The following is a 26,089-nucleotide window of genomic DNA, read 5'->3' as shown; positions in this document are numbered from 1 at the left end:
GGTGAGTTTGTGGTGGCCCAATGCAAAAAGTGTGAGGATCCACGAGGATCCGTGCTTCAAAACTACATTTTTGGGCTACGGTGTCGCCAGGAAACCATGGATCCGTGATTTTTGTGGTGCAGGTTGTGCCCCTGGCCATGATGTGTGATTTGATGGTGAGTTTGGGTTGGCCCAATGCAAAAAGAGTCAGGATCCATGAGGATCCGTGCTTCAAAACCATGTTTTTGGTCCACGGTGTTGCCAGGAAGCCGTGGATCCGAGTTTTTTGTGGTGCAGGCTGTGCCCCTGGACATGATGTGTGATTTGACAGTGAGTTTGGGTTGGCCCAATGCAAAAAGCGTGAGGATCCATGAGGATCCGTGCTTCAAAACCACGTTTTTGGGCGATGGAGTGGCCAGGAAGCCATGGATCCAAGTTTTTTGTGGTGCAGGCAGTGCCCCTGGACATGATGTGTGATTTGACGGTGAGTTTGGGGTGGCCCAATGCAAAAAGCGTGAGGATCCATGAGGATCCGTGCTTCAAAACCACGTTTTTGGGCCTTGGAGTGGCCAGGAAGCCGTGGATCCGAGTTTTTTGTGGTGCAGGCAGTGCCCCTGGACATGATGTGTGATTTGACAGTGAGTTTGGCTTGGCCCAATGCAAAACGCGTGAGGATCCATGAGGATCCGTGCTTTGAAACCACGTTTTTGGGCCATGGAGTGGCCAGGAAGCCGTGGATCCGAGTTTTTTGTGGTGCAGGCAGTGCCCCTGGGAATGATGTGTGATTTGACGGTGAGTTTGTGGTGGCCCAATGCAAAAAGTGTGAGGATCCACGAGGATCCGTGCTTCAAAACTACATTTTTGGGCTACGGTGTCACCAGGAAACCATGGATCCGTGATTTTTGTGGTGCAGGTTGTGCCCCTGGCCATGATGTGTGATTTGATGGTGAGTTTGGGTTGGCCCAATGCAAAAAGCGTGAGGATCCATGAGGATCCGTGCTTTAAAACCACGTTTTTTGACCATGGAGTGGCCAGGAAGCCGTGGATCCGTGATTTTTGTGGTGCAGGCTGTGCCTCTGGACATGATGTGTGATTTGACGGTGAGTTTGGGGTGGCCCGATGCAAAAAGCGTGAGGATCCATGAGGATCCGTGCTTCAAAACCACATTTTTGGGCCACGGTATGGTCAGGAAGCCGTGGATCCGTGATTTTTGTGGTGCAGCCTGTGCCTCTGGACATGATGTGTGATTTGACGGTGAGTTTGGGGTGGCCCGATGCAAAAAGCGTGAGGATCCATGAGGATCCGTGCTTCAAAACCACGTTTTTGGGCCACGGTATGGTCAGCAAGCCGTGGGTACGTGGTTTTTGTGGTGCAGGCTGTGCCTCTGGACATGATGTGTGATTTGACGGTGAGTTTGGGGTGGCCCGATGCAAAAAGCGTGAGGATCCATGAGGATCCGTGGTTCGGAACCAAGTTTTTGGGCCACGGTTTCGCCAGGAAGTCATGGATCTGTGATTTTTGTGGTGGATGCTGTGCCCATGGCTATGATGTTCGATCTGATGGTGACTTTGGGCTGATCTAGTGCAAAAATCATGAGGATTCATGAGGATCCGTGCTTCGGAACCACATTTTTGGGCCAGGGCGTGGCCAGGCAGGTGTGGATTCGAGTTTTTTGTGGTGTAGGCTGTGCCCCTTACTATGATCTGTGATTTGACGGTGAGTTTGGGTTGGCCCGATGCAGAAAGCGTGTGGATCCATGAAGATCCGTTCTTGAAAACCACGTTTTTGGGCCACGGTTTCGTCAGGAAGCCGTGGATCCGTGATTTTTGTGGTGGATGCTGTGCCCATGGCCATGATGTTTGATCTGATGGTGACTTTGGGTTGATCTAGTGCAAAAATCATGAGGATTCATGAGGATCCGTGCTTCGGAACCACGTTTTTGGGCCATGGAGTGGCCAGGCAGGCGTGGATCTGAGTTTTTTGTGGTGTAGGCTGTGCCCCTGGCTATGATGTGTGATTTGACGGTGAGTTTGGGTTGGTCCAATGCAAAAAGTGTGAGGATCCATGAGGATCTGTTCTTGAAAACCACGTTTTTGGGCCATGGTATGGCCAGGAAGCCATGGATCCGTGATTTCTGTGGTGGATGTTGTGCCCCTGGACATGATGTGTAATTTGAAAGTGAGTTTGGGCTGATCTAGTGCAAAAATCATGAGGATTCATGAGGATCCGTGTTTTTTAACCATGTTTTTGCGCCATTGCGGCACCACGAAACAGTGGATGCGTGATTTTTTTGGTTCCTCCTACAGACTAAGATGTGGTCTACAGTAGCATGGTGTTTTTATTTTGTTTCAATATAAAAATCATATGAATTCATGAGGATCCGTGCCTCGGATCCATGTTTTTATGGTGCTGCAGCGCGGCAAAGTGTTGGATCCACGTTTTTTATAGTCCAGTTTGTTGGCGTGCCTTCTAGGTGTGATTTGACACTGCATTTGTTGGAATTATTTTTTAAAAAGTGGAGGATCCATGAGGATCCGTGTAGATCCGCCTTTTATGCAGACCCCCATTTTATAATGATGGTACATGGTAGTTAAAATAGTCTGGCGTTTTCTGACTTTCTAAAGACTAAACAGTTCATATTTACACTTCATAGTTCTCTATGCTGCAACTATACATATATACATTACTATAGCAAAGAGGAAATAGGATTCATCAACATCAAGCTATTGAAACTTTTGCCATGTTTCCAAATTTGGCATTCGTAGGTTTGGGTTTAAGCAGTTTGGAAAAGGGATATACAATTGTTCTTCAAAATGGAGGCAAAAATTAATTATGAGATTAGTGACTTTTACTTTTTTAAAAATGTTTTCAATGTCAATTGGCACAGTTGGATCTGCTCAGTATACTGTGTTAGATTCCAACTGTCTATCTTCAGTTCCTCTGATATTTTAGCTGCAGTAGACCAAAGATCTTTTGCAAAGTTGATGCTATCATTTGATGTGGAAAAGCTGCTGCTCCCCCCCCCCCATTCCTTACTTGGGATCCAAGATCTAAACAGTTTATTGTGGGATTGAGGTAGGGGTGACCCCTTTTTTATTTCCCTTGAGTTGCTGGTTTGTGTTATCCAGCAAGGGCCTAGCATTAAATAAATTAAAGGAGGAAATCAAACACACAAACTTTGCTGGTATGTTGATGTTGTTTCACTCTTCCTCTCTGACTCGATTTAATCTTGCTTCATAACAAGAGCTACAGAATCAACTGGGCAATGCAATCAGCTGGACTAAGCCAAAAGCAACCCCCCTTGCCCAGCACTTTTCACTGTCTCCCTTGCCTGGAACATTACCTGGAAAATGAACGGATTTGATGCCTACACTTCTGTACAGTGGGCCTGCCACTTACACAAGAGTTTGGTTACAGGGGTCCGTGCACAAAGGCAGAATTGGGAACCTCATGAACTGCCTTCCTGTGAGGTAGGGGGCTGTATATGGGGGTCTGGGAAGGACCTGGGAGGGCCCTGAGAGCTTTCCAGGGCCCTCCTGTGACTTTTCCAGACCCCAGTAAGTGAGGTGGTGCCTCCTTTACTGGGTTTTGGGACATTCCCAAAGCCCTCGCTCTGCCTTCACCAAAGTCACCAAAGTCGGGTCACTGAGGGAAGGAGGCATGAGGGCTCCAGCCTTGTCCCAGAGTCTTGGCACCTCATTCGCAAAGTCTGGAGACTGTTTACTTGGCTTTGGGAAGGTGGCTGAAGGATTTCTGCTCTCCATTCCACAACAATACTTTGAAAAATGTTCAGCTGTTTCAGAGATTTTTCCTGGGGGGTGGAGTCTAAGCTATGTAAAACTTACTCCAGATAACATGCTAACTGCAGAGAGAGGCTTGATTCATTAAAACATCAATCATAATCAATACCAAAATACATTTTTATTAGCACAAGCTAAATGATGGATTACCTTGACTGGGCACAAGTGACCCTATCATTGCCATAGCATGGCTCAGATTCACTGGTCTGAATTAGCTATTTACATATGATTGCTGCCAGGAAATAGATTAGGACAGTGTTTCCCAAACTTTTTTGGGCAACGGCACACCTGTTTACTGAAAAAAAATCTCGCGGCACACCACCATTAAAGCCCTGCCCCGTGACGTCAGCGCGCAGCGTCACGCCGGGAGGGACGCACGAAAGTGAAAGTTTTTTCCCTCCCCCTTGCCGGGGAACCTCCAAGCTTTGGGGGTGGGAGGAGGCAGCAGAGCGAGGGACTGAGGGACGGCGGCAACTGAGGCGGCGGCGGCGGCTGTTGTGGTGGTGGCGGCGATAGCGGGCGGAGGAGGGGGCGGCTTGAGGAGCCGTCGCCGGGAGTTGCTGCTGCTGTTGTTGCTGCTGCTGCCCGGACATGCCGGCCTCCTCCTCCTCCGCTGTCTCGCGCTCCTCCCTTTTGCACGCGCTGCCCCGCCGCTCGGCACCACCACCGCGGAGCCGCCCCCGGCTCGACGCGGATCCTCGCCGCCGCCGCCTCTCACCGCCCGACTCGCCCGCCTCCCTCCCATGGCACACCAGCCAATGTCTCACGGCACAGTAGTGTGCCGCGGAACACCGGTTGGGAAACACTGGATTAGGAGTACAGTGGCATAGCAAGTAGATTTTGACCCATTTGCTGTTAATTTACTCAGTACAGTGATACCTTGGTTCTCAGACTTAATCCATTCCAGAAGTCCATTCCAAAACCCATAGGAAGTAATGCAAAATGGATTAATCCGTTCCAGACTTTTAAAAACAACCCCTAAAACAGAAATTTAACATTACTTTTAGTATCTAACGAGACCATTGATCCATAAAATGAAAGCAATAAACAATGTTAATGGTTCTCTTGCCTTTGCTGCTTTTATTCATTTCCGCAGTCACACAATCGATCAGTAGCTGAGCTGGGTTCTACACAGTTACAGAAACAAAGTCACAAGTCAGCCACAAAAATGAAAAAGCCACACAAACAAAAAGACAAAAAATAGCAAAAACAAAAGCACCAAATATAAGATCCAAATATCACCTCAGAACACCTCAGAAACAGAATACTTCTTTTGGAATGGTAGGGCGCAAATTAGCAGCACAATACTAAAACCGGAAGAGGAACTTTTCAGTTACAATGGTAGGACACGAATTAGCAGCGCAACACTAAAAATGGACGCTCAGGAATCAAAGCAGAGCATGTTCGGCTTCCAAAACAAAGTTCGAAAACTGGAACACTCACTTCTGGGTTTTCAGCATTTGGATTCCAAGTAGTTAAAGAACTAAGCTGTTCAAAAACCAAGGTACCACTGTATATGGGGTTAGGTAAAGAGACACGGATGACACTTTGGTCTAAACCACTGAGCTTCTTGGGTCAGCAGTTCAAATCTGCACGATAGGATGAGCTCCTGTTGCTCTGTCCCTGCTCCTGCCAACCTAGCACTTCGAAAGCACACCAGTGCAAGTAGAGAAATAGGTACCACTGCAGCGGGAAGGTAAATGACATTTCTGTGTGCACTGGCTTCTGTCACAGTGTCCCGTTGTGCCAGAAGCGGTTTAATCATGCTGGCCATGTGACCCAGAAAGCTGTCTGTGGACAAACGCCAGCTTCTTCGGCCTGAAGCGATATGAGTCCCACAACCCCATAGTCGCTTTTGAGTGGACTTAACCATCCAGGGGTCCTTTACCTTCTTACCTTTACCTATCTGGGCTAATCCACATATCCTGACCTCCTTTAAAACAATCCTGTGGAATGCACGAATGTATACACTCTAAATGAAATCTTGTATGAGAATAGTACCTTCATATATTTTTACATGCTCCAATTTAGGTTGCTGTGCTGTCCTTATCTACCTGGCAGTGTAGACTCAGTACCATGCTAACAGTTCTGAAAATTTACTGGTCCACTTTCCATGTAACGCACTAAGCCAATTTAATGAGTGAGCGTGAATGTACTCAGCAAAATTTACAGCTGCTTCACTTTTCTTGCAATCCTGCTGCTGCCATGTTATGAAAGGGGCAAGACAAAGAGAGAAGCAAAGCAGCTCTGACCTTTGCTGCTGTGCCTCATACTTGGCTATGGTTTGATTTAGCAGAAAATGCAGATTAGGCCACAGACCTAAGTCATGCTTAGAACAGGCTGTTTGAAATTGCTAACTTATGAGTGTAACATGCTGGGCACGATGCACTGGATCCCAACACCTTTCCATTATCTGAATAATATATGTTGGTGATGTGGTTCCATTCAGGTGTACCTTTTGGAACTTCCTTTTGGAAAAAAGTTATGTGTAGAACTAGAATAACCATTGAGACATCACTCCCTGTGCTAGGCTACAGCCCAGTGAAGTAGGTGCTATCAAAAGGCAATCCATCTTCCTTGTGTTGAGGATTCTTTTGGGAAACAATCCCCAAAGAATACGAGAAAGCTTGGGTACAGCTTGTGGTTAGTGAGCAGAGTTTCACCAAGAGTTCTGGCTTGAATAGCTCAGTTGGTAGAGCATGAGATCCAGCTGAACTTCCCAGTAGAGGACGGCAAACTGCAACATGGTACTTGCTTTGTGGATATGGAGATCTTCACAGTGGACCTAACCAAGGATCCTGGGGAGACAGAGACTATTGGCCTAAGTTTTGGAAACATCCCTTCTGTCTGGGTGACTATGGTGAAAAGTGGGGAAGAAGAAGAGAATGAGACATAAACATCCTGTGCTGGATGTTGGAAGAATCTGGGTCTGGTCCGACTTGCAGGTATAGGGCGATATACTACTACCGTAGTAAATAAACCGTTTTGACCTCTTGCATTTTCCTGCAGAGATGCTTTAAATTCTAATCCGGTTGAGCACCACTTGGGGAGATTTTTGTTTCTTTCTTTTAGTGTTAGTGTACATCAGGGGTGGCCAACTCCCAAAAGACTGAAATCTACTCACAGAGTTAAAAACTGGCAGTTCAGGTCAAAGTTGTTGAGCTTTTTTTAGAGGAGCCAAAGTTGGTTGAGCTTCTTTGGGAGGGGGGGCGTTGCAGTGATCTACCAGGGTAGATCGCAATCTACCTCTTGGATGTGCCTGGTGTGCAGTGGTACCTCGGGTTACATACGCTTCAGGTTACAGACTCTGCTAACCCAGAAATAGTACCTCAGGTTAAGAACTTTGCTTCAGGATGAGAACAGAAATCATGCTTTTTTTTGTGGTGGCAGCGTCTACAGTCGTACCTCAGAAGTCTATTTGACTTCCAAAACATTTGAAAGCGCGACTTGCAGCCAATCAGAAGCTGTGGAAGAAGCCCCATCAGCCATTCGGCTTCCAAAAATAGCTCACAAACTGTAACACACTCTTCTGGGTTTGCAGCATACAGGAGCCAAAATGTTTCGAGAACTAAGCTGTTTGAAAAGCAAGGTATGACTGTACTTTCAAGAGGGATTTCTTTGGGTGGGGAGTAGTTTGAATGATGATGTGCTGTGCTCCTTCCAAGCCTGGGATCCTGTGTATGGGGCAGAATATATAAAAGGAAACAAGCCAAACCAGTTCCTTTGTTAAGGTAATGACTTTGGCTGCCTGTTTAAGTACTGCAATTTACCAGTCTAAAGAGGTTGCCATAGAAATAAATGGGTCGGTGTCAACACCCCACCTGGCTGGAAGATAAAAGTAGGTACTGTGGTATCATAGAATCCTAGAGTTGGAAGAGACCACAAGGGCCATCGAGTCCAACCCCCTGCCAAGCAGGAAACACCATCAGAGCACTCCTGACATATGGTTGTCAAGCCTCTGCTTAAAGACCTCCAAAGAAGGAGACTCCACCACACTCCTTGGCAGCAAATTCCACTGTCAAACAGCTCTTACTGTTAACCTCTGGTTAATTTGTTCTGGAAGTCTGTTTTTAACGTGAAACCGTACTTCCGGGTTAGCGGAGTCTGTAACCTGAAGTGTTTGTAACCTGAGGTTTTTGTGCTGGAGACACAGAAAAATGTTTGCTCTGCTGGATTTTGGGGGCTCCCTTGGAAACGAATGGCATGTTGAGGTTTGATACAAGTAAATTCAGTAATAGGCTTCTAATAGCTCTAACACTTAACTGTTTTGGTGACTAAAACACAGCTTGATAAACAAAACTTTATGCATACGTATAAAAAAGAAGCCATTAACATTAAATATATCATCATTATAATATATTTCAGTATGTCACTCTCTTTTAAATGGCACTGCAGAAACCAGTTACTGGCACTAAATAATAATATTGAAATGAAAAGCTGTTTAAATCACATGCTGTTACACGTAATTTTATAGGCCTGGGTACTTGGGTAAATGTATAAAGCATTAAAGCTACTTTCTGTAAAAAAATCACATTGTATGGCCAGGGGTATGGAATTGCTAAGAATAAGGTCACACCAAAATAGAAAAAAGGCTATTACATATAGTTGAAATACATACATATTCTAATGTTTATCAGATTAAATGAATAGCATTTTTAAAAAATGAATAGCATTTTTTTTAAAAAAAGTTTTCTGTAGCTCACATTTCAGAACTGTCAGTGGTGAATGACACAATGCCAAATAATGTAACTGGATCAAAAAAATCATTATTCATTACTTACACTGGCAATATCACAGCTTGACATATTATTTACTAGATTTTTAAAAATCTGAGTTGTAAAACTAGTTCTTGCATCAGAATTTACAGTTTGTGGAGAATATTCTCCAGAGAATTTTCTAGCAGAGAATATTCTCACCTCACCTCGCCTCACTACACACACATACCTTTGCAAATCTGGTATATTGAAAAAATGTGTATTAAAAAAAAAGGAAATGCTTGAGTGTACCCTTGCTTTCTAGCTAGATTTATCCCTACAGTACCAGTAATGCAGCCAGCATAGCTTTGTGCATGTGAGCAAATGTCTTGGAAGTGGGGGATGGGCCGGCCTGGCAATGATTATAGGTTTACAGAGTTGTGACCAATTTTCAGTTACTTGATTCAAGACAGAGCAGGGTCTGTGTCTGTCTCTTTCTCAGATACTTGCAAGCATGCCCAAAGTGCACCTCAGGTTTCTGGAATTTAAGGAGGGCAGGAAGGGCTAATTGAGTGGAGGGGACAATAGCATACCGTGCAAGTACATCCCATAAAGCACTGCCCACTAGTGTGGATGTTGAGATAAAAATTGCAAGCTGTCATGTGTGGATGAAAGTGTGCGCATGGAAACAGTGACCCGTGTACAATGAACAGCCTAGTCTGGACACAACCCCATGCCATTGCCATTAACAGGTGTTTTTGCTTTTTCTGTTGTCTTTATATTATTGCACTAAATACACTTTATTATACAAACAGTGTGTGTTCATTATATAATTGTATTTGCTGTGATTTTCTACCCTAATTTAGAGGGGGAAATCCATTTCTGCTTCTTCCATTCTTTTTTTCCAAGAAAAGCGCTTGAGGTTTGATAGCTTTTCCATCTGAGTTCACTCCAAATTGTAGACAGAATCCTTCCTTTCTCAACACTCTTTCTGCCAATTTAGGATGTCTCTTGATCTCTCCATCCATGGCTTTGTTGCACTCCTTGGCTGTTCCATTCCTCCTAGACACTGTATGAAGGACCTTTCCATTTCATCATCTATTGCCTTCAATTATACCATTTCACTCTCCTATTCTGGCAGTCATCTATCAGTGTAGTTTTCCATAGCCTTTGAGTCCTCTTTTCTATTTTCTATTTCATCCTGTTTTCATTTCCCATTTTATCATTTCAGCTCTAATTTCTCTTAATTGCTCATCCAATAATTGCTGTAAGATGCCAACAGTCAATGGAATGCCCAGCAATGTATTTGCCATACTGAATGTACTTCGTCTTGTTAATGGTTCAACCCAGCCACACCCTTAAGATATACACAGTTTCTACCTTAAGAAATTCAATCTCCCACCTCCACCATAAGATCTTCACCGCATTCTCCCTTATCAGACCAAAATTCCTTTCCCATGGGAGAAACTGTTAAGTAGAGGAATTACTTTCCATTTCAAGGCAAATATTCTGTAGGGAAGCAGAAAATTAAAAACAGAACACTTAGAGAGCTCCTTTGCCCATTTAAAAACTTCATTGGATTAAAAAATTAAAGCATGCTTTTTGTTTTGTCTTTAGCCTTTTATAATTGACTCGTCTCAAAATCAGAAAGTAGCTCACATACCAGATGTAAATTTCCACTGACAGACAGCTAAACCTCTCAATTTCAGAGATCTTAAGTCCCACCCCCTCTGGGTTTCTAGGAGCTGGCAGCTTCTCAGTATTCTGACTCAGGCAGCAGATTTTTCAGGTTAATCCCCATTTACTCTTTATCTCTAGAGTGAATTTCAATAACCAGGATTGCTTTGGCTTTCGTCATTCACCACATAATTATCTCTGTTGGTGAGTTGTCGACAAAAGTTGGTCAATTTGCCATGACCCTCCCCAGAAGCCCCCCCCCCCAGTTATATAGCAATTTCAATATTAAAAAATATACAAGATAACAATTCAAAGCTCTCATACTAATCAATGTATGTACTAGAAGTAAACAGTGTATCTACTTTGATTTCAGTGAGTGTACTCTCTGACTGTGATTTAGTTTGGTATCACCCTATGCCTTTACAAAGAACCACATATCCATGCATCTATATGGCCTTATAATGCTTGATGGACACAACTGATTGCTGTTTCCCTTTCTATATTTATAGGATCCAGAGGGCGTGGTACCTATCGCACAAAGGAGGGCTTGGTGTTGGTGTATGTGTTTTGGATTAGCTTTTATGCTTGCTGTGGTGATACTTGGGGGTGCCTATCTATACAAGTATTTTGCATTCCAGGTAGGTTGAATATATTACTTAAATGAGTAAATACTTTAATTGTTCTCTTGGTACTATTTTGACAATTTTTTGCTAGTTACCCAACTTTAACTCTTCTAAAAAAAGGTGAAGGTAAAATCCCCAACATATTTTAACCTCTAGCCCTTGTATACTTAGAGCTAATTCACATGTTAATTTTAATCTTTTTGTAAGGAAAGTTCCTGCATTTAACGTGTATGGCCAGGGATCATCAGTTTGGGGGGACCGGTTTTACTTGCCAGCCTCAAATCAGTTGTTGTTAGGACACTTCTTTCCCAAAGCTAGGTCTCTGAAACTTTGCATGAGCTCAGGGATAATAAATCTGCTTCAAGCTTGGAATTGAGAGCTGAAACAAACCTTCCCTCAACAAATTAGAGATAGAGGGAGGATAGAGACTTCTTCTGCATCTGCATCTAATGGCTGCTGCAAGCTCAGCTACAGATAGGTGCTTCAAGCTCAGAACTGGGAGAGTTGAGGCACAGATGCAAGCCTGTGTAAGCTCTCTTCTTCGATTGAGCACAGAGCAAGATTGAGACAGAGGCAAGATGGAAAGGCTTAAAGCATGGGTAGGCAAACTAAGGCCCGGGGGCAGATCTGGCCCAATCGCCTTCTCAATCTGGCCCATGGACGGTCCAGGAATCAGCGTGGTAATAATAATAATAATAATAATAATAATAATAATAATAATAATAATAATAATAATAATAATTATTAATAATAATAATAATAATAATAATAATAATAATAATAATAATATGTGTCCTTTTATTTAAAATGCATCTCTGGGTTATTTGTGGGGCATAGGAATTCGTTCTCCCCCCCTTCAGAATACAGTCTGGCCCCCCACAAGGTCTGAGGGACAGTGGACCAGCCCCCTGCTGAAAAAGTTTGCTGACCCCTGGCTTAAGGGTATGAGGGATTGGGGATTGGGAGGTGATCTGTTTATTTCCCCCCAATGAACTTTTCCATTAGAAAAATGAGAAAATTGAGAGAAAATAAAAAATTGTGCAAAAGTTTTTCAAAATTACATATGAAACCCTCTTTAAATCATTGTTTTGAAATATTTTTTCAGCCAACTCACTGCTTCAAAACAACTAGATACAAGCTTCAAAGGCAATAATGTTAGTGATTGCTGATTGAATTCTCTGAATTGCTAAGTAGGGATTCGGTGCTGGAAACTATTTTAAAAGCTTCAGAATGCAGAACACTTCAGGTATTTGATCTAAAGGAGGAGTCATATCAACCATATTGCCCCTGCAACATGACTGCTAAACATATTTATAGTATAGCCTACAACACGCTTCAGATTCCTCCATATTGTGCATCAAATGAAAAATGTGATGCATGTTTGAAAATGCATATGTGCAATCAGGGAATAAACTCAACATGAAAAACTGGGGAAATGTCTCAATTTTTTTCAAATCTTTGAAGCTCAAAGTTCAAAATCCAAAGCTATACATCTGAAAGATGATGATTAGATGAGACAAAATAAATGAGTTTTTCTGTTATTTTCAATTATATATTATTGATGGAGTAGGATATAAGTAATTCAGGGTTCAAGATAACGAATCAATTATGTGCGTACAGTGGTGCCTCGCAAGACAAAAAACGCGCAAGATGAAAGAGTTTTCCGTTTTTTGAGTCGTTCCGCAAGACGAATTTCCCTATGGGCTTGCTTCGCAAGAGGAAACGTCTTGCGAGTTCGTTTCCTTTTTCTTAAAGCCGCTAAGCCGTTAATAGCCGCTAAGCCGCTAATAGCCGTGCTTCGCAAGACGAAAAAAACGCAAGACGAAGAGACTCGCGGAACGGATTAATTTCGTCTTGCGAGGCACCACTGTACATGACATCAGCTTCCTGTTTATAATTATGCTACAGTAATATCCAAATTTATTGCAGTTCTTTAAATACATTGAGTTGAATCCAGACTTAGTTGAAACTGAATTAACACCTATTGATTTCATACTTGAAGCATGACTAACCATTATAGGAATATTTTTTTTCTATAGGAAAACTCTAAATACAAGAATATTTAGAATTTTTTCCTCTAAAAACCAAAGTTTCTTCAGCATAATGCTGGTCTAAATATTGGTTCCAAACCCTCATGATAAAACTTATTTTCTACAGTGTTCATAGTTTCAATTTTAAACTGTTAAATTTTATTTTTAATCTGAATTTTCCTGTTAAGAAAATAGGATATAATAAATATTTATAGCAAAGCTTCCCGGGCATTTTGCAAAAACACAGTAAGTTAGATGTGATATTTTATTGCTTTTAAGAACATGCAATAATAATAATTTTACCCCACCCATTTGGCTGGGTTGCTCCAGCCACTCTGGGAGGCTTCCAATTCATAAAAACATAATAAAAATCAAACATTAAAAATGTAAGCTTAGGAGATGTAAGTCTAGGTTTGAGAAGAGAATCCATAATGTATTTCTGTTTTCCCAAACCACTCCCACAGTGTTTTTAATTGACTTTAAAACTTCCAGATATTTCAATTGATTTCCCCCCAGAAATTTCCTGTCTCTAGCTGGACACCTGGACCTGCCTGGGTTACACTTGCTCTTCACGCCCTGCCTCCCCTCCACTCTGCTTCTTGAAATAGCTTTGAGATGAAAGAAGAGATAGCACTTTAGTGCATAAGGAAGGGGTCCGGTACATATTAATGGTTTAAGGGAGATTAGAAGTGCCTGAAAGCTTGCATAATATTTGCTTCACTTTTAACTTTGCCCTTTAGGAAAATGGCGTTTACTTCTGTGGAATAAAGTATATTGAGGATGGCTTAACATTAAGTGAGCCAGATTCAGGCGCCCCAGCTCCCCGTTACCAGATCATTGAAGAGAACATTCAAATCCTCAAGGAGCAGGAGGTTGAGTTCATCAGTGTGCCTGTTCCAGAATTTGCTGACAGTGATCCAGCTGATATCGTTCATGACTTTCACCGGGTAAGGACAGTCTGTAATGCGAATGAGAGTTTCTTGCCATATGCTTGTCTGTAGCCATGGATCGGTTGTGTTGACTTTCAAAAGTAGGATGTAGGGTTGTAGTTCAGTCCCTGACAACTCCGACAGGGCTGGGAAAGGCTTGTATCTGAGACCTGGAGAGCTGCTGCCAGTCGGCATAGACTAGGGTGGGCAACGTATTTTCACCTGAGGATCTTATTTGTTGCTGACCAGTCTTCTGGAGGCTGCATGCCAGGAGAGGGCAGTGCCATCATGAATAAGGCCTCTGCTCACATGCATCCACAAGTGACACAAAAGTGATGCACACACTCAAGCAGCACACACACATAGGCGCCGACTCCATGGGGCCTGAGGGGTCCCGAGCCCCCTCAAAAATTCGTTTGGGGGGGCTCCGCCCCCCAATAATCTCAGGCGCCCCTCCAGCAGAGCGCCACCACCGCCCCTCCCCCAGCCCAAAATGCACAGGGTCGGGCTGCATGCCTCCTGCCCTCCCTCCTGAGCAAAAGCTCCACCCAATTTCCTTCGGAGCTGATTAATAGGCGCAGCACGCTCTCCCCTATTCGCTCACAAGGAGGCGGCGCCACTTTAGCTGCATATTCATGAGCTTATTTATTCATGAGCTTTCCCAGGCCCCCCCAATATTTTTTATAAGTCCGCGCCCCTGCACACACATATCAGCTTCTCATGTGCCATGCCTTATGTAGCCTTTGAGAACTGCCACATCAAGGTCGCCAGGGGCTTTGAGATGGCAGCTTCATGCAAAACACTCCAGCTGTCTTCTCTACCCTTTCATGATGGAACTGCCAGTCCCGATGAGTTCATTGAAGAGCCAGTGCTCAGGCTGTGTTGGAAATGATGCCCTTTTCTAGTAATGCTCCAATACTGACACTGATTGCTGAACGTTCTGGCGCAGAGGTTGTATTGTGAAATTGGAGAGAGGCTAGCATGGGGCAGGTGAAGCCAGAGGAGGACCACTAGCCACTGACGGTTGACAGAACTTGTTGTATATTTGATTTTATTGCCAATGCCACAGTGCATTCAAAATCAGGGAGTGTCTCGAGCCCAGATAAAAATGCTCAGGCCGTTCATCATCCTTGTGTAGTAGAGAATATTCGAGTTAGGTGGACTGATGATACGATTCAGTTTAATACAGCTTCCTATGTTCCGTTGCAATAACATAGTTGCAATAACTGCAACCACTGAACATGTTCTATAGCCTGTGAACAACAGATTTTGTGGGAACCTGGGGTTTGGAATGTGGCAGTTATGGAAATGGGAATTTTCAGTCCTTAACAAAAGTCCTGATTTTCTTCCCTAATTCATGTCCCAGACAAGGAAATGATGGATCCCACTCCCACCCCCACCCCACTGATTATGGTAAAAATAATTATGCGAGTACAAGGGAGCCCTGCAGCAAAACGTTGGAGTGCATCTTGCTCCTAACAGAAGTACTGTTCTAGGCTTCAACCAGCCTGAAACAGGAACCTTGCACTGCTTGGAATTTATCATGCGCACTGTCCCACTTTTTCCTGCCTGTGCAAAAGGGCTTCAGATTGGTATGGAACAACATTTTATTGCTGCATAGTGTAGTGAGGAGAGTAATTCACTGCTTGCCATAATGCTTTTAAGGGCCTGTGCAGGTCAGCATCCTCACTCCCTTTTTCATTGTCTTTTCAACATTCCATGGTTTATCTTCCCACAATCACCAGACTTGCATCATTTGCCCAAATTCCAGTTCCTTTAATCTCCCTTGCAGTGGAAGTGAGAGCTGCCCATAGAAAGCAGTTGGAAAGCAAATTGTTTTAACATGGCTATGATTGAGCAGTACTGTTTATATTGTTACCCACCCACATTGTTTAGGGAAGTTTTTAATGACTGATGTTTTAATGTACTTTTAATCTTTTGCTGGAAGCCACCCAGAGTGGCTGGGAATAATAATAATAATAATAATAATAATAATAATAATAATAATAATAATAATAATGTAATTACTAGACTCAACAAAAACTAGCAGCCACACAGAGTTCATGTTTCTGGTATTCATTGTGAACTAAACAGTTTCCTCCATACAATCAGTTATATCCAGCAGTTTCCTTCCTGCAGAATGGGAATGGGGATGCTGTGATCTTCAGGTGTTGCCCTCTAACTCCTATCAGCCTGAGCCAGCATTCTCAGTGGTTAGGGACCCACAGTGTGGCCTCAGTGTATTTTCAGCTGATGGGATATGTGGCTATTTGAGTTTACTTTTAGATGAAATTTCCCCCCTTCTCTCTCTTTCCCTCTCTCCAATTTTTTACTGCTCTAGAAAAAAACCCTCAAATTATGATTTGTCTACCTTGCATAAATTGGGTTGTCTTACTGTAGTAACTGAAATTCAACACATAATTATAGAACCCTGCATATTAATTTGATATTTATTTTAGAGAGTTGAATAAGGAAAATCACATTAAGCGTACTTTGATTGTCATCTACCATTTTAGATAGTTTGCATGTGACTTGAGATGCCTGGAACCTGGGGGTTGTACTGTATAATAACAATTCTCCAAATAGTTTAAATCACATGCCCAGAAAACCATCACATTTATAATTTGAAAACATTTAGTACCGTATTTTTCGTCCCATAGGACGCTCCGTCCCATATGACGCACCTAGTTTTTGGGGGGGAAATAAAGGGGGGAAAAATTCCCTTTATTCCCCCCCCCCAAACCAGGTCGGGGAAACCGAACCAGGTCGAGGAACAGCGGGATGGCGGCGCTGTGCCTCCTTGCTGTCCCCCGAGCTTGTGGGGCTGGCCGATGTCTGTCCGGCGGGCGGGGCACTCTGCTGCAGGGCGCCCCTCGCGCTGGGCGGCAGGCTGTTATCCGCAGCGTGGGGAGCCCTGCAGGGAATTCCCCAGGGCTCCAACACGCTGCAGATGTCTGCCCAGCGCAAGGGGTGCTCTGCTTCAGGGCTGCCTAGGCTGCGGATGTCTTCCTGAAGCCTGGAGAGCAAGAGGGGTCGGTGCGCACCGACCCCTCTCGCTCTCCAAGCTTCAGCGAAAGCCTGCATTCGCCCCATAGGACGCACCCAGATTTCCCCTTCATTTTTGGAGGGGGAAAAGTGCGTCCTATAGGGCGAAAAATACGGTACATAAAAAGTACCAGGTTTTATTGTGTTTTGCACTTCTTAAATTAGGCTGGGATATTCATGCAGCAAAATGTGGTGGTGGGAACCTCAGTTGGCAGAATGGTTTGTGCCACTTCAGGTAATTGGATCACATTTTTTTAGTGCTTCCCAACGTGAAAGACACTGCTCCCCCCCCCCCCCCGCAAAAGGAAGAAACGACCACAGAAAACTAGCACAGAAGGCTGGACTTTTCTTAGTGCTAGTTTTGTTTTATCTGAAAGGACATTACAAATAGTATCTGCAAAGGCAGGCATTCAGCAGGAAAATGAAGTAGCAATTAGAATGATTACTCATACATAATTTTGTATGTTTAAAATTACTAACATGCTATTTGTGACATCTTCTCATCAGAGACTTACAGCTTACCTTGACCTCAGCCTGGATAAATGCTATGTTATTCCTCTAAACACGTCGGTGGTTATGCCGCCTAAAAACTTTTTGGAGTTGTTGATCAACATCAAGGTATGATTAAAATTCATGTTTCTTTTTGAATATATTCAGGCTAGATCATTAAACTTTCATGCTGGATATATAAGTGTATGTAAACATGAAAGAGCACTTAATGTACTACAGGACAGCAGAATGTTGTAACTTCATTAGCTAATTTTTTATTTATAAAGTCATTTTAAGAATTTTAAAAATAATAATTACACTGTACACAATTCAAAAGCATAAATTACATTGTTTGAAGAATGTGGTTTAAGTCTACCTTGTCTATAATCAGTTAATTTTTACATTATAGCATCTACATAAAACTTGTTTACGCATTCAAACAACTTCTCAACAAGAATGCTGTTTCACAGAATAGGGGTAGTCACACTGAAAGCAATGCTTGGAGCTATGGTTGACCAGGCTTCTGATATTTTTGATATATCAAGGAGAAACTGTCCTGCAGAACACAGTGACTTACTGAGTAGATAAGAGTTAAGGGGGTCTCTGAAGTAACCTGGTCCTAATCAGTTGTTTGAAAAATCTTAATACAAATTATTAATATTAGTTTTTTTAAGTAATCTTGTCTTGAGGGCCAATTTTGCTAGTAGCCCAAACCTTTCAGTTTAAATTTGAGTTCCCCATTATGTCCAAATTGAGAGAACTGCAGTTAACTTTAGTTATGGAAGGGTTGCCATACGTCCGGAATTTCCAGGACGTTTCCGGAATACTCCAGTCTCTAGCTGTGTCTGGGTGGAAATCGGTCAAATGTCCGGGAAAATCCGGATGTATGGCAGACCTTGTCGGTAGTGCCGTTTTTGCTTATTTTCCTTTTAAAAATTGGCCAAAAAAGCTCAACAAGTTTGGCCAAAAAAAGTAGAGCAACATTTCTGTCTGGATTTTCACTGTTTGAAATATGGCAACCCTAGCTATGGTTATTTTAAAAAATAGTGTTATAGTGGTAGCATTAAGCTAAAAACCTTTCGTCAGCTTTGAGAGATCTTATTGAATATATTAACAGGGCAGAACTGCCACACTCCTTGACATTAGCCTTGGCAGAAGTATATGATACAATAGTCATCTATTATTATTTATATCAACTGTGCATCAAAATGTGATTCACCATTTCTCCTCTATTATGTTTTATTGTTTTCTAAAGTGTGCAAAATTGATAAAGAGTATTTTTTAAAAGCAATTTCCTTCTACCTTCTGCGAAAAGTCCCTCCCCTCCAACACACATTTTGCAGAACTGAACTCCCCCCCCCCCCGCAGAGCAATTGTAAAAACGACTCATCTGACATCATTAACATTATTGAGATTATACTGTTGCACTTTTATTTGGGTTGATGCAGGCTGGAACATACTTGCCTCAGTCCTACCTGATTCATGAGCAGATGATAGTTACTGATCGTATAGAAAATGTGGATCAGCTGGGCTTCTTCATCTATCGCCTCTGTCGTGGCAAAGAGACCTACAAATTGCAGCGCAAGGAAATGCTGAAAGGTATGGTTGGCATGTGGATGGGGAAAAAGAAAGGTACCTCGACTCTGTTGAGGGTGATGGCCCTCCTGTTAAGTGCCATATAAAATAGTGAAAGGGTAGCGTCCCAGTGCTCTGTATTCATATTGTGACAGCCTGAGACTTTGCAACTTTGCTGCAGTTCAAGTGTAATGGCCTGCGTTTGTTGGCCCTCATGCTAAATACAGTGGTGCCCCACAAGACGAATGCCTCGCAAGACGGAAAACCCGCTAGACGAAAGGGTTTTCCGTTTTGGAGGTGCCTCGCAAAACAAATTTCCTATGGGCTTGCTTCGCAAGACGACAATGTCTTGCGAGTGCCTGCGGGGTTTTTTTCCTCCCCCCCCTTTTTCTAAGCCGCTAAGCCGCTTATCAGCTGATCCGATCAGCAGATAAGCCGCTAAAAGCCGCTAATAGCGCTAATCCTTCAATGGGCTTGCTTCGCAAGACAAAAAAACCGCTAGACAAGAGAATCACAGAACGGATTCTTTTCGTCTTGCGAGGCACCACTGTAGTTACATTCTCACATGGCAACTCTTAGCATTCAGGACAGTTTTTTGAGCCATTGAATATTGTGCCTTGTACACTGTTGCGATATCAGTAATTGCATGTTTAGCACTGTGATCTGATTCAGAGAATATGCTTCACTAAGAACTGTAATAATAAACGTATAAATGGAATGGTGAACTCATGGACAAAATACATAAAACCTATTTCACATGGTACTTGCTCTAACCAGTTTGCCAGTTTGAATCATGCTACTTTTATGCATCAAGCACTTTGCATCAGATTTAACAGTGCAGTGGGCACCAGTCAGATGTAAGCCAAGTCACCATTATTTTCAGTGGGTGACAGGCATGAGGTTAAACATTTACCATTCAAATCAGGAGACTAAAAATTGCTTAACTTGGGCTGAATCATGAGTTGCAGCATCTCATGATATGTTGGAACAGAATTGACTAATTTTGCTGGAGCATTGTTTGGGACACAGAAGAAAGGAAGTACCTTTCAATGAAGACTAAACTTAATGTGGATCTGAAGAAGTGTGCATGCACATGAAAGCTTATACCCAGAACAAACTTAGTTGGTCTCTAAGGTGCTACTGGACAATTTATTATTTTTTTTAATTTGGACTGCATCAGACCAACATGGCAACTTACCTGAATCTTGATTACTCACAATTTTTAACAAAAGTAACTGTTGAGGCTTTCACCACAGCTCTTCAGTTGGGTAGGAAGAACATGACAGGGATGGCTGATCTGTGGCTCTTCAGACATTGTTGGACTCCAGCTCCCGTCAGCCAGAACCAGCATGGCCAATGGTCAGGGATGATGGGAGTTGTAGTCCAGCAATATCTGGAGAGCCAGTGTTAGCTACCCCTGGTATAAAGTGGCATTTCTTTCATTTGCCTGCCTTTGGCAGCAGAAACTGTGAGCTATGCTGGGGCAAAACTGAATTTAGTGGTAGCCTGTTCTAGAGCCTAGATTTTTTATACTTGGTATGGCGATCCTGATTAAAGGACAACAATATCAGATGCATCAAGTTGGTTCAACAAGAGCTGTACATATGAGCAACTCTCTTGCAATAAGACTACTCAGAGCAAGTATTGAGAGAGCCACTGTGTCTGCTTTTCAGTTCATTAAATGTCTGCAGCTCCCTGCATTATCCAACATCCGTAGATTTGCAGCCTCCAGTCTTCACAACCTTCCTATCTTGACTCTCCCATGTAGTTTATATGTGCCTTGCAGGTGCTCATCAATGCCCTAGTGCAGCTGAGGGCCTGAAGGAAGGTGGTGGTTTGAATTCTTGAATTTAAGCCATTTTCTCAGGGAAAACAAAAAAAAACCCTTGTTATTTAGTCGTTTAGTTTGTGGCTTCGAGAACACTGTCCAGCCATCTCGTCCTCTGTCGTCCCCTTCTCCTTGTGCCCTCCATCTTTCCCAACATCAGGGTCTTTTCCAGGGAGTCTTCTCTTCTCATGAGGTGGCCAAAGTATTGGAGCTTCAGCTTCACGATCTGTCCTTCCAGTGAGCACTCAGGGCTGATTTCCTTCAGAATGGAGAGGTTTGATCTTCTTGCAGTCCATGGGACTCTCAAGAGTCTCCTCCAGCACCATAACTCAAAAGCATCAATTCTTCGGCGATCAGCCTTCTTTGTGGTCCAGCTCTTACTTCCATACATCACTACTGGGAAAACCATAGCTTTAACTATACGGACCTTTGTTGGCAAGGGGATGTCTCTGCTTTTTAAGATGCTGTCTAGGTTTGTCATTGCTTTTCTCCCAAGGAGCAGGCGTCTTTTAATTTCGTGACTGCTGTCACCATCTGCAGTGATCATGGAGCCCAAGAAAGTAAAATCTTTCACTGCCTCCATTTCTTCCCCTTCTATTTGCCAGGAGGTGATGGGCCCAGTGGCCATGATCTTCGTTTTTTTGATGTTGAGCTTCAGACCATATTTTGCGCTCTCCTCTTTCACCCTCATTAAAAGGTTCTTTAATTCCTCCTCACTTTCTGCCATCAAGGTTGTGTCATCTGCATATCTGAGGTTGTTGATATTTCTTCCGGCAATCTTAATTCCGGTTTGGGATTCATCCAGCCCAGCCTTTCGCATGATGAATTCTGCATATAAGTTAAATAAGCAGGGGGACAATATACAGCCTTGCCGTACTCCTTTCCCAATTTTGAACCAGTCAGTTGTTCCATATCCAGTTCTAACTGTAGCTTCTTGTCCCACATAGAGATTTCTCAGGAGACAGATGAGGTGATCAGGCACTCCCATTTCTTTAAGAACTTGCCATAGTTTGCAGTGGTTGACACAGTCAAAGGCTTTTGCATAGTCAATGAAGCAGAAATAGATGTCTTTCTGGAACTCTCTAGCTTTCTCCATAATCCAGCGCATGTTTGCAATTTGGTCTCTGGTTCCTCTGCCCCTTCGAAATCCAGCTTCCACTTCTGGGAGTTCTCTGCTTTAGCCTTCCTTGTAGAATTTTAAGCATAACCTTGCTAGCGTGTGAAATGAGTGCAATTTTTTGGTAGTTGGAGCATTCTTTGGCACTTCCCTTCTTTGGGATTGGGATGTAGACTGATCTTCTCCAATCCTCTGGCCACTGCTGAGTTTTCCCAAAAAAACCTACTCCAAATAAAAACTGAACTTTTATTTTCAGAAAAGCAGTTTGCATTCAAAACATTTTCACCAGCACTTTGAATACTTTCTGCCCTATAACTGACCTATCAGCTAATAAGAAGTCACAGGGAGCCTCTTTGAAGGCCCAGCACCCATCAGCTGGGAGCAGCTCTAAAGGAAGTTGCTGTAACAGTTCCAGCTACCTCCTTTGAACTTTGGCATACACCAGGCACATGTCATTGTGATGCCAGACTATTGATGGGTGGGTGGTCAAAGTTGAGGGTGGGGGAGATAAGGAGCTGGCCTGCTGGCCAAACCCAGTTCCCTATTAATGACCTACAGAGTCTCCAGTTTGACAGAATCCCTCACAACCGTTTTCACAGGAAGCAAAAGGCAACTATCATTTTAAAATAAATTATATTCTATTCACTTTCCCACAACAGGAATACAGAAGCGTGAAGCAAGTAATTGCCGAAAGATTCGACACTTTGAGAACAGGTTTGTCATGGAAACACTCATCTGTGAAGAATAGACACACTGTTGTGACTGAAAATACACACATTGACCCCGCCCTTTATGTGCAGTGATCTTTATTTTAAGTCATTTATGTAAGTAGTGGACAAGGCTTTATAGCTGAATGCCAACACTTTTTATCTTACAATAAACCTTTTTAACGTTTTCCCATATTTTGAAGCATGGTGCCCTTTTTATATGTTTGAATAGCTGCTATATAAACTCTTAGTTGTTAGTACATTTCATGTAATGAGCCTTTAAGTAATACCAGGTCAATAATTTATCCCATTTTAGAGTAAAATTGGAGAATAATTCATCTGAATTTATTATAAAGAATACATGCACAAATGGACTGCAACTCTTGAGATTTTTAATAGCATATTACTTGCAACGTTGGGGAAGCATTGGGAAAACAATTTGTAATAAAAGTGCAATTCATTTTCTTCTTTTAATACAGTCTCATTTAAGTTTGATTTCCAAGTCGCTGTTCTAGTATAAGCATCTGCTGTAACAAAGTTAAGCAGTAACAGAATGTTACTGACGTGTATATATGCTATGTATGTGCAGTGAAAATAAATATTACAAACCTGTTTGTCTAAATGTTTTTGTAACTTTTCTTTGAGGAATTTTCTTTATATTCTTCTCTGGGAATGTTTGAATTACTGGATTTTAATGCTAACAATATTTTAGAGCAGACTTGAGAATAAAATACTATAAATTACTTCCCTTGATCTAGATGCTATACTCCTATTGATGCAGCCCAGAATTGCATTGGCTTTTTTAGCTGCAACAATGACGCGGCAGCTAAAAAAGCCAATGCAATTCTGGGCTGCATCAATAGGAGTATAGCATCTAGATCAAGGGAAGTAATAGTGCCACTGTATTCTGCTCTGGTCAGACCTCACCTGGAGTACTGTGTCCAGTTCTGGGCACCACAATTCAAGAAGGACACTGACAAACTGGAACGTGTCCAGAGGAGGGCAACCAAAATGGTCAAAGGCCTGGAAACGATGCCTTATGAGGAACGGCTAAGGGAGCTGGGCATGTTTAGCCTGGAGAAGAGGAGGTTAAGGGGTGATATGATAGCCATGTTCAAATATATAAAAGGATGTCACATAGAGGAGGGAGAAAGGTTGTTTTCTGCTGCTCCAGAGAAGCGGACACGGAGCAATGGATCCAAACTACAAGAAAGAAGATTCCACCTAAACATTAGGAAGAACTTCCTGACAGTAAGAGCTGTTCGACAGTGGAATTTGCTACCAAGGAGTGTGGTGGAGTCTCCTGCTTTGGAGGTCTTTAAGCAGAGGCTTGACAACCATATGTCAGGAGTGCTCTGATGGTGTTTCCTGCTTGGCAGGGGGTTGGACTCGAGGGCCCTTGTGGTCTCTTCCAACTCTATGATTCTATGAAATCACTGTATGGATTAAACAATAGAAACCATTATTAAATGGGAAATCCTAACAAGTAAACAGAGAAAATTGCTTCATGTTCTCAATTTTGTTTGTCCTTTTCCCACCACAGTTAGTTACCACAGTTGCCCCAGTGAAAGGGCCTTTCTGGGTTGCCAGTTGTGTTGCTAGAATGTGCCCCAAAATCATCCAAGTGACCTCAGTGAGCATTTCAATTTCAAATACTCAGATTATTTCTACTTTGAGTTAAGTATTTTTATTTATTGACTTGATTGGGGAGGGCAGCTGTCCTCTTGGATATGCCCATGTCAAGGTATTTATGTCCACAGCATTCCACTGATCCACCAAACTTGTAACTCCAAAAAAAAAGAAAAAAGAAAAAAAGAAACGAGATTTGTCTGGCTTGTTTTCAAGAAACCCATGTTGGGTCTTAGTAATTGCCACATCCTTTTCTAAAGTGCCCATAGACTAACTGTTGAGATTTGCTAGGTTTTTCCTTACCACCTCATTTCCTGTCTTGGGCTGCAGCTCCCTCCTGATATCATTTATTATGTTATCACCAGGTTGGGCATTATTTTCTTTTTGGATGAAGATGGAGGCAAAGTAGGGTGGAATCCACATACACATAAAAACTGCTCTGAAAATGCTTTTTTTTAAAGTGTTCTTAAAAATACAGTACATTGAATTTTCCATAAGGCTCATCATCGCCATCATCTCATTGTATATTGCACTTAAAACACACTTAAAATGTTTTTTTATTTGCAGCTGTATAGCTGAGTCCTAAGTGTTGAGGAGTTTTGCCTTCTGTCACCCAATAGCATTTCTTTGTCTTCTCCACACAAATGACTTACCACTTGCTTGTTCTTCCTCTGGCTTCAAACACAGGCAAAGAAACCTTTATTATTTCTAACGTCTCTTTCAAGCCTGAGCTTATTCTGAGTTTTACCCTGGCTGACCCTGCAACTGTTGGCTTCTCATGTGATTTCCCTTTTTCCATTTTTATACATGCCCTTCTTAAATCTCAGCTCATCTGTAAGCATTCTTTAGAATGCGAGATGAGCACTGCAACCCCCGTCTGCGACTGGACCTAACTGTCAGGGTTGCATTTCTATTACCGTATTTTTCGCTCTATAACACGCACCTTTCCCCCTTCAAAAATTAAGGGGAAATGTGTGTGTGTGTGTCTTATGGAGCGAATGCAGGCTCCTTGGCTTCAGTGATAGCAACGCGAAGCCTCTGAAGCGCAGAGAGCTCCCCCTGCGCTCCGGAGGCTTTGCGTTGCTTTCGCTGAAGCCGCATGAAGCCCCTGGAGTGCAGCGGGAACTCCCACTGCGTTCCGGGGGCTTCAGGCAGCTATCCTCAAGCCTTTGGAGCGCAGCAGGAGCTCCCACTGCACTCCGAAGGCTTGTGGATAGCAGCCTGGAGAGAGAGAGAGAGGGGTCGGTGCACACCGATCCCTTTTGCTCTCCAGGCTTCGCTTCACTGGAGAGGCGCTGCAGTTTTCCCTTTGCGCAGCGCCCCTTCAGCGAAGCGGGAGGAGAAATGGAAGGGGCTCAGTTTCTCCTGCCGCTTCGCTGAAGGAGCGCTAAGCAGAGAGGGAGAGAATTCCCCCCCCCCTGTTCTCCCCCTCCTATGGTCTGGTGCGTCCTATAGAGCGAAAAATATGGTAATTTCACAGATGTGATGGTGTCTGAACTGGTGGCGATGGACCAGGAATGAGACCTTGGAGTGGTGGTCGAGAGCTTGATGATGTGCAGCAGCAGCTGTTAAAAAGGCAAATTCCATGTTTGTGATGAAGGAGTTGAGAATAAAACAAGTGTGACACAAGACCTACCCACCTTGGAAGAATGGCAGATGCAACCCACCTTGGAGATGGCGGAAATGACTGGCAGAATCCGAGACCAGGGAGAAGAGTCGGTGGAAGAAGATTGGAGGAAATTCAAAACTTATTTGCAGAAATATTGTAAAATTTTTGAATGTTGAGGACATTGAAATGAATTGCAGGGGTTCTAGCAACAAGGTAAAATGTAAGATTGGATTAATAACAGATAGACTAATACGACATGAATTTGCTGAATTAACTTTTAAAAGGGATACAAAAATGGGAGACGTGAGTCAGGAAAATAAGTTAACTAAAGAGGAGAATTTAAGAAAGGGAATTTTTG

The 26,089-nt window shown here is 42.9% G+C and overlaps 2 protein-coding genes across 4 annotated transcripts in view; both read left to right on the top strand.

The window, feature by feature from the left end:
- Nucleotides 1-23,115, top strand: part of ITM2B (integral membrane protein 2B) — a 39,699-nt gene extending 16,584 nt beyond the window's left edge. The window contains exons 2-6 of the mRNA XM_083474967.1: nucleotides 10,660-10,788; nucleotides 13,544-13,750; nucleotides 17,285-17,395; nucleotides 18,715-18,865; nucleotides 22,446-23,115. Coding sequence (XP_083331093.1) covers nucleotides 10,660-10,788; nucleotides 13,544-13,750; nucleotides 17,285-17,395; nucleotides 18,715-18,865; nucleotides 22,446-22,534 — 687 coding nt within the window. The 3' untranslated portion in view covers nucleotides 22,535-23,115. The remainder of the gene's footprint in view (nucleotides 1-10,659; nucleotides 10,789-13,543; nucleotides 13,751-17,284; nucleotides 17,396-18,714; nucleotides 18,866-22,445) is intronic.
- Nucleotides 1-26,089, top strand: part of RB1 (RB transcriptional corepressor 1) — a 126,653-nt gene that overhangs the window by 45,697 nt on the left and 54,867 nt on the right. The window contains exon 1 of one of the 3 annotated variants that reach the window (XM_083472949.1): nucleotides 4,264-4,270. The exons of the other annotated variants lie outside the window; for them this stretch is intronic. The gene's annotated coding sequence lies outside the window, so the exon portion shown is untranslated. Of the gene's footprint in view, nucleotides 1-4,263; nucleotides 4,271-26,089 lie in introns of those variants that run through there. 3 annotated transcript variants of the gene reach the window in all.

This window comes from Podarcis liolepis, assembly GCF_965112155.1.
Source record: "Podarcis liolepis genome assembly, chromosome: 1".
Taxonomy (NCBI): Eukaryota; Metazoa; Chordata; class Lepidosauria; order Squamata; family Lacertidae; genus Podarcis; species Podarcis liolepis.
This window is presented reverse-complemented; position numbering and strand designations above follow the sequence as displayed.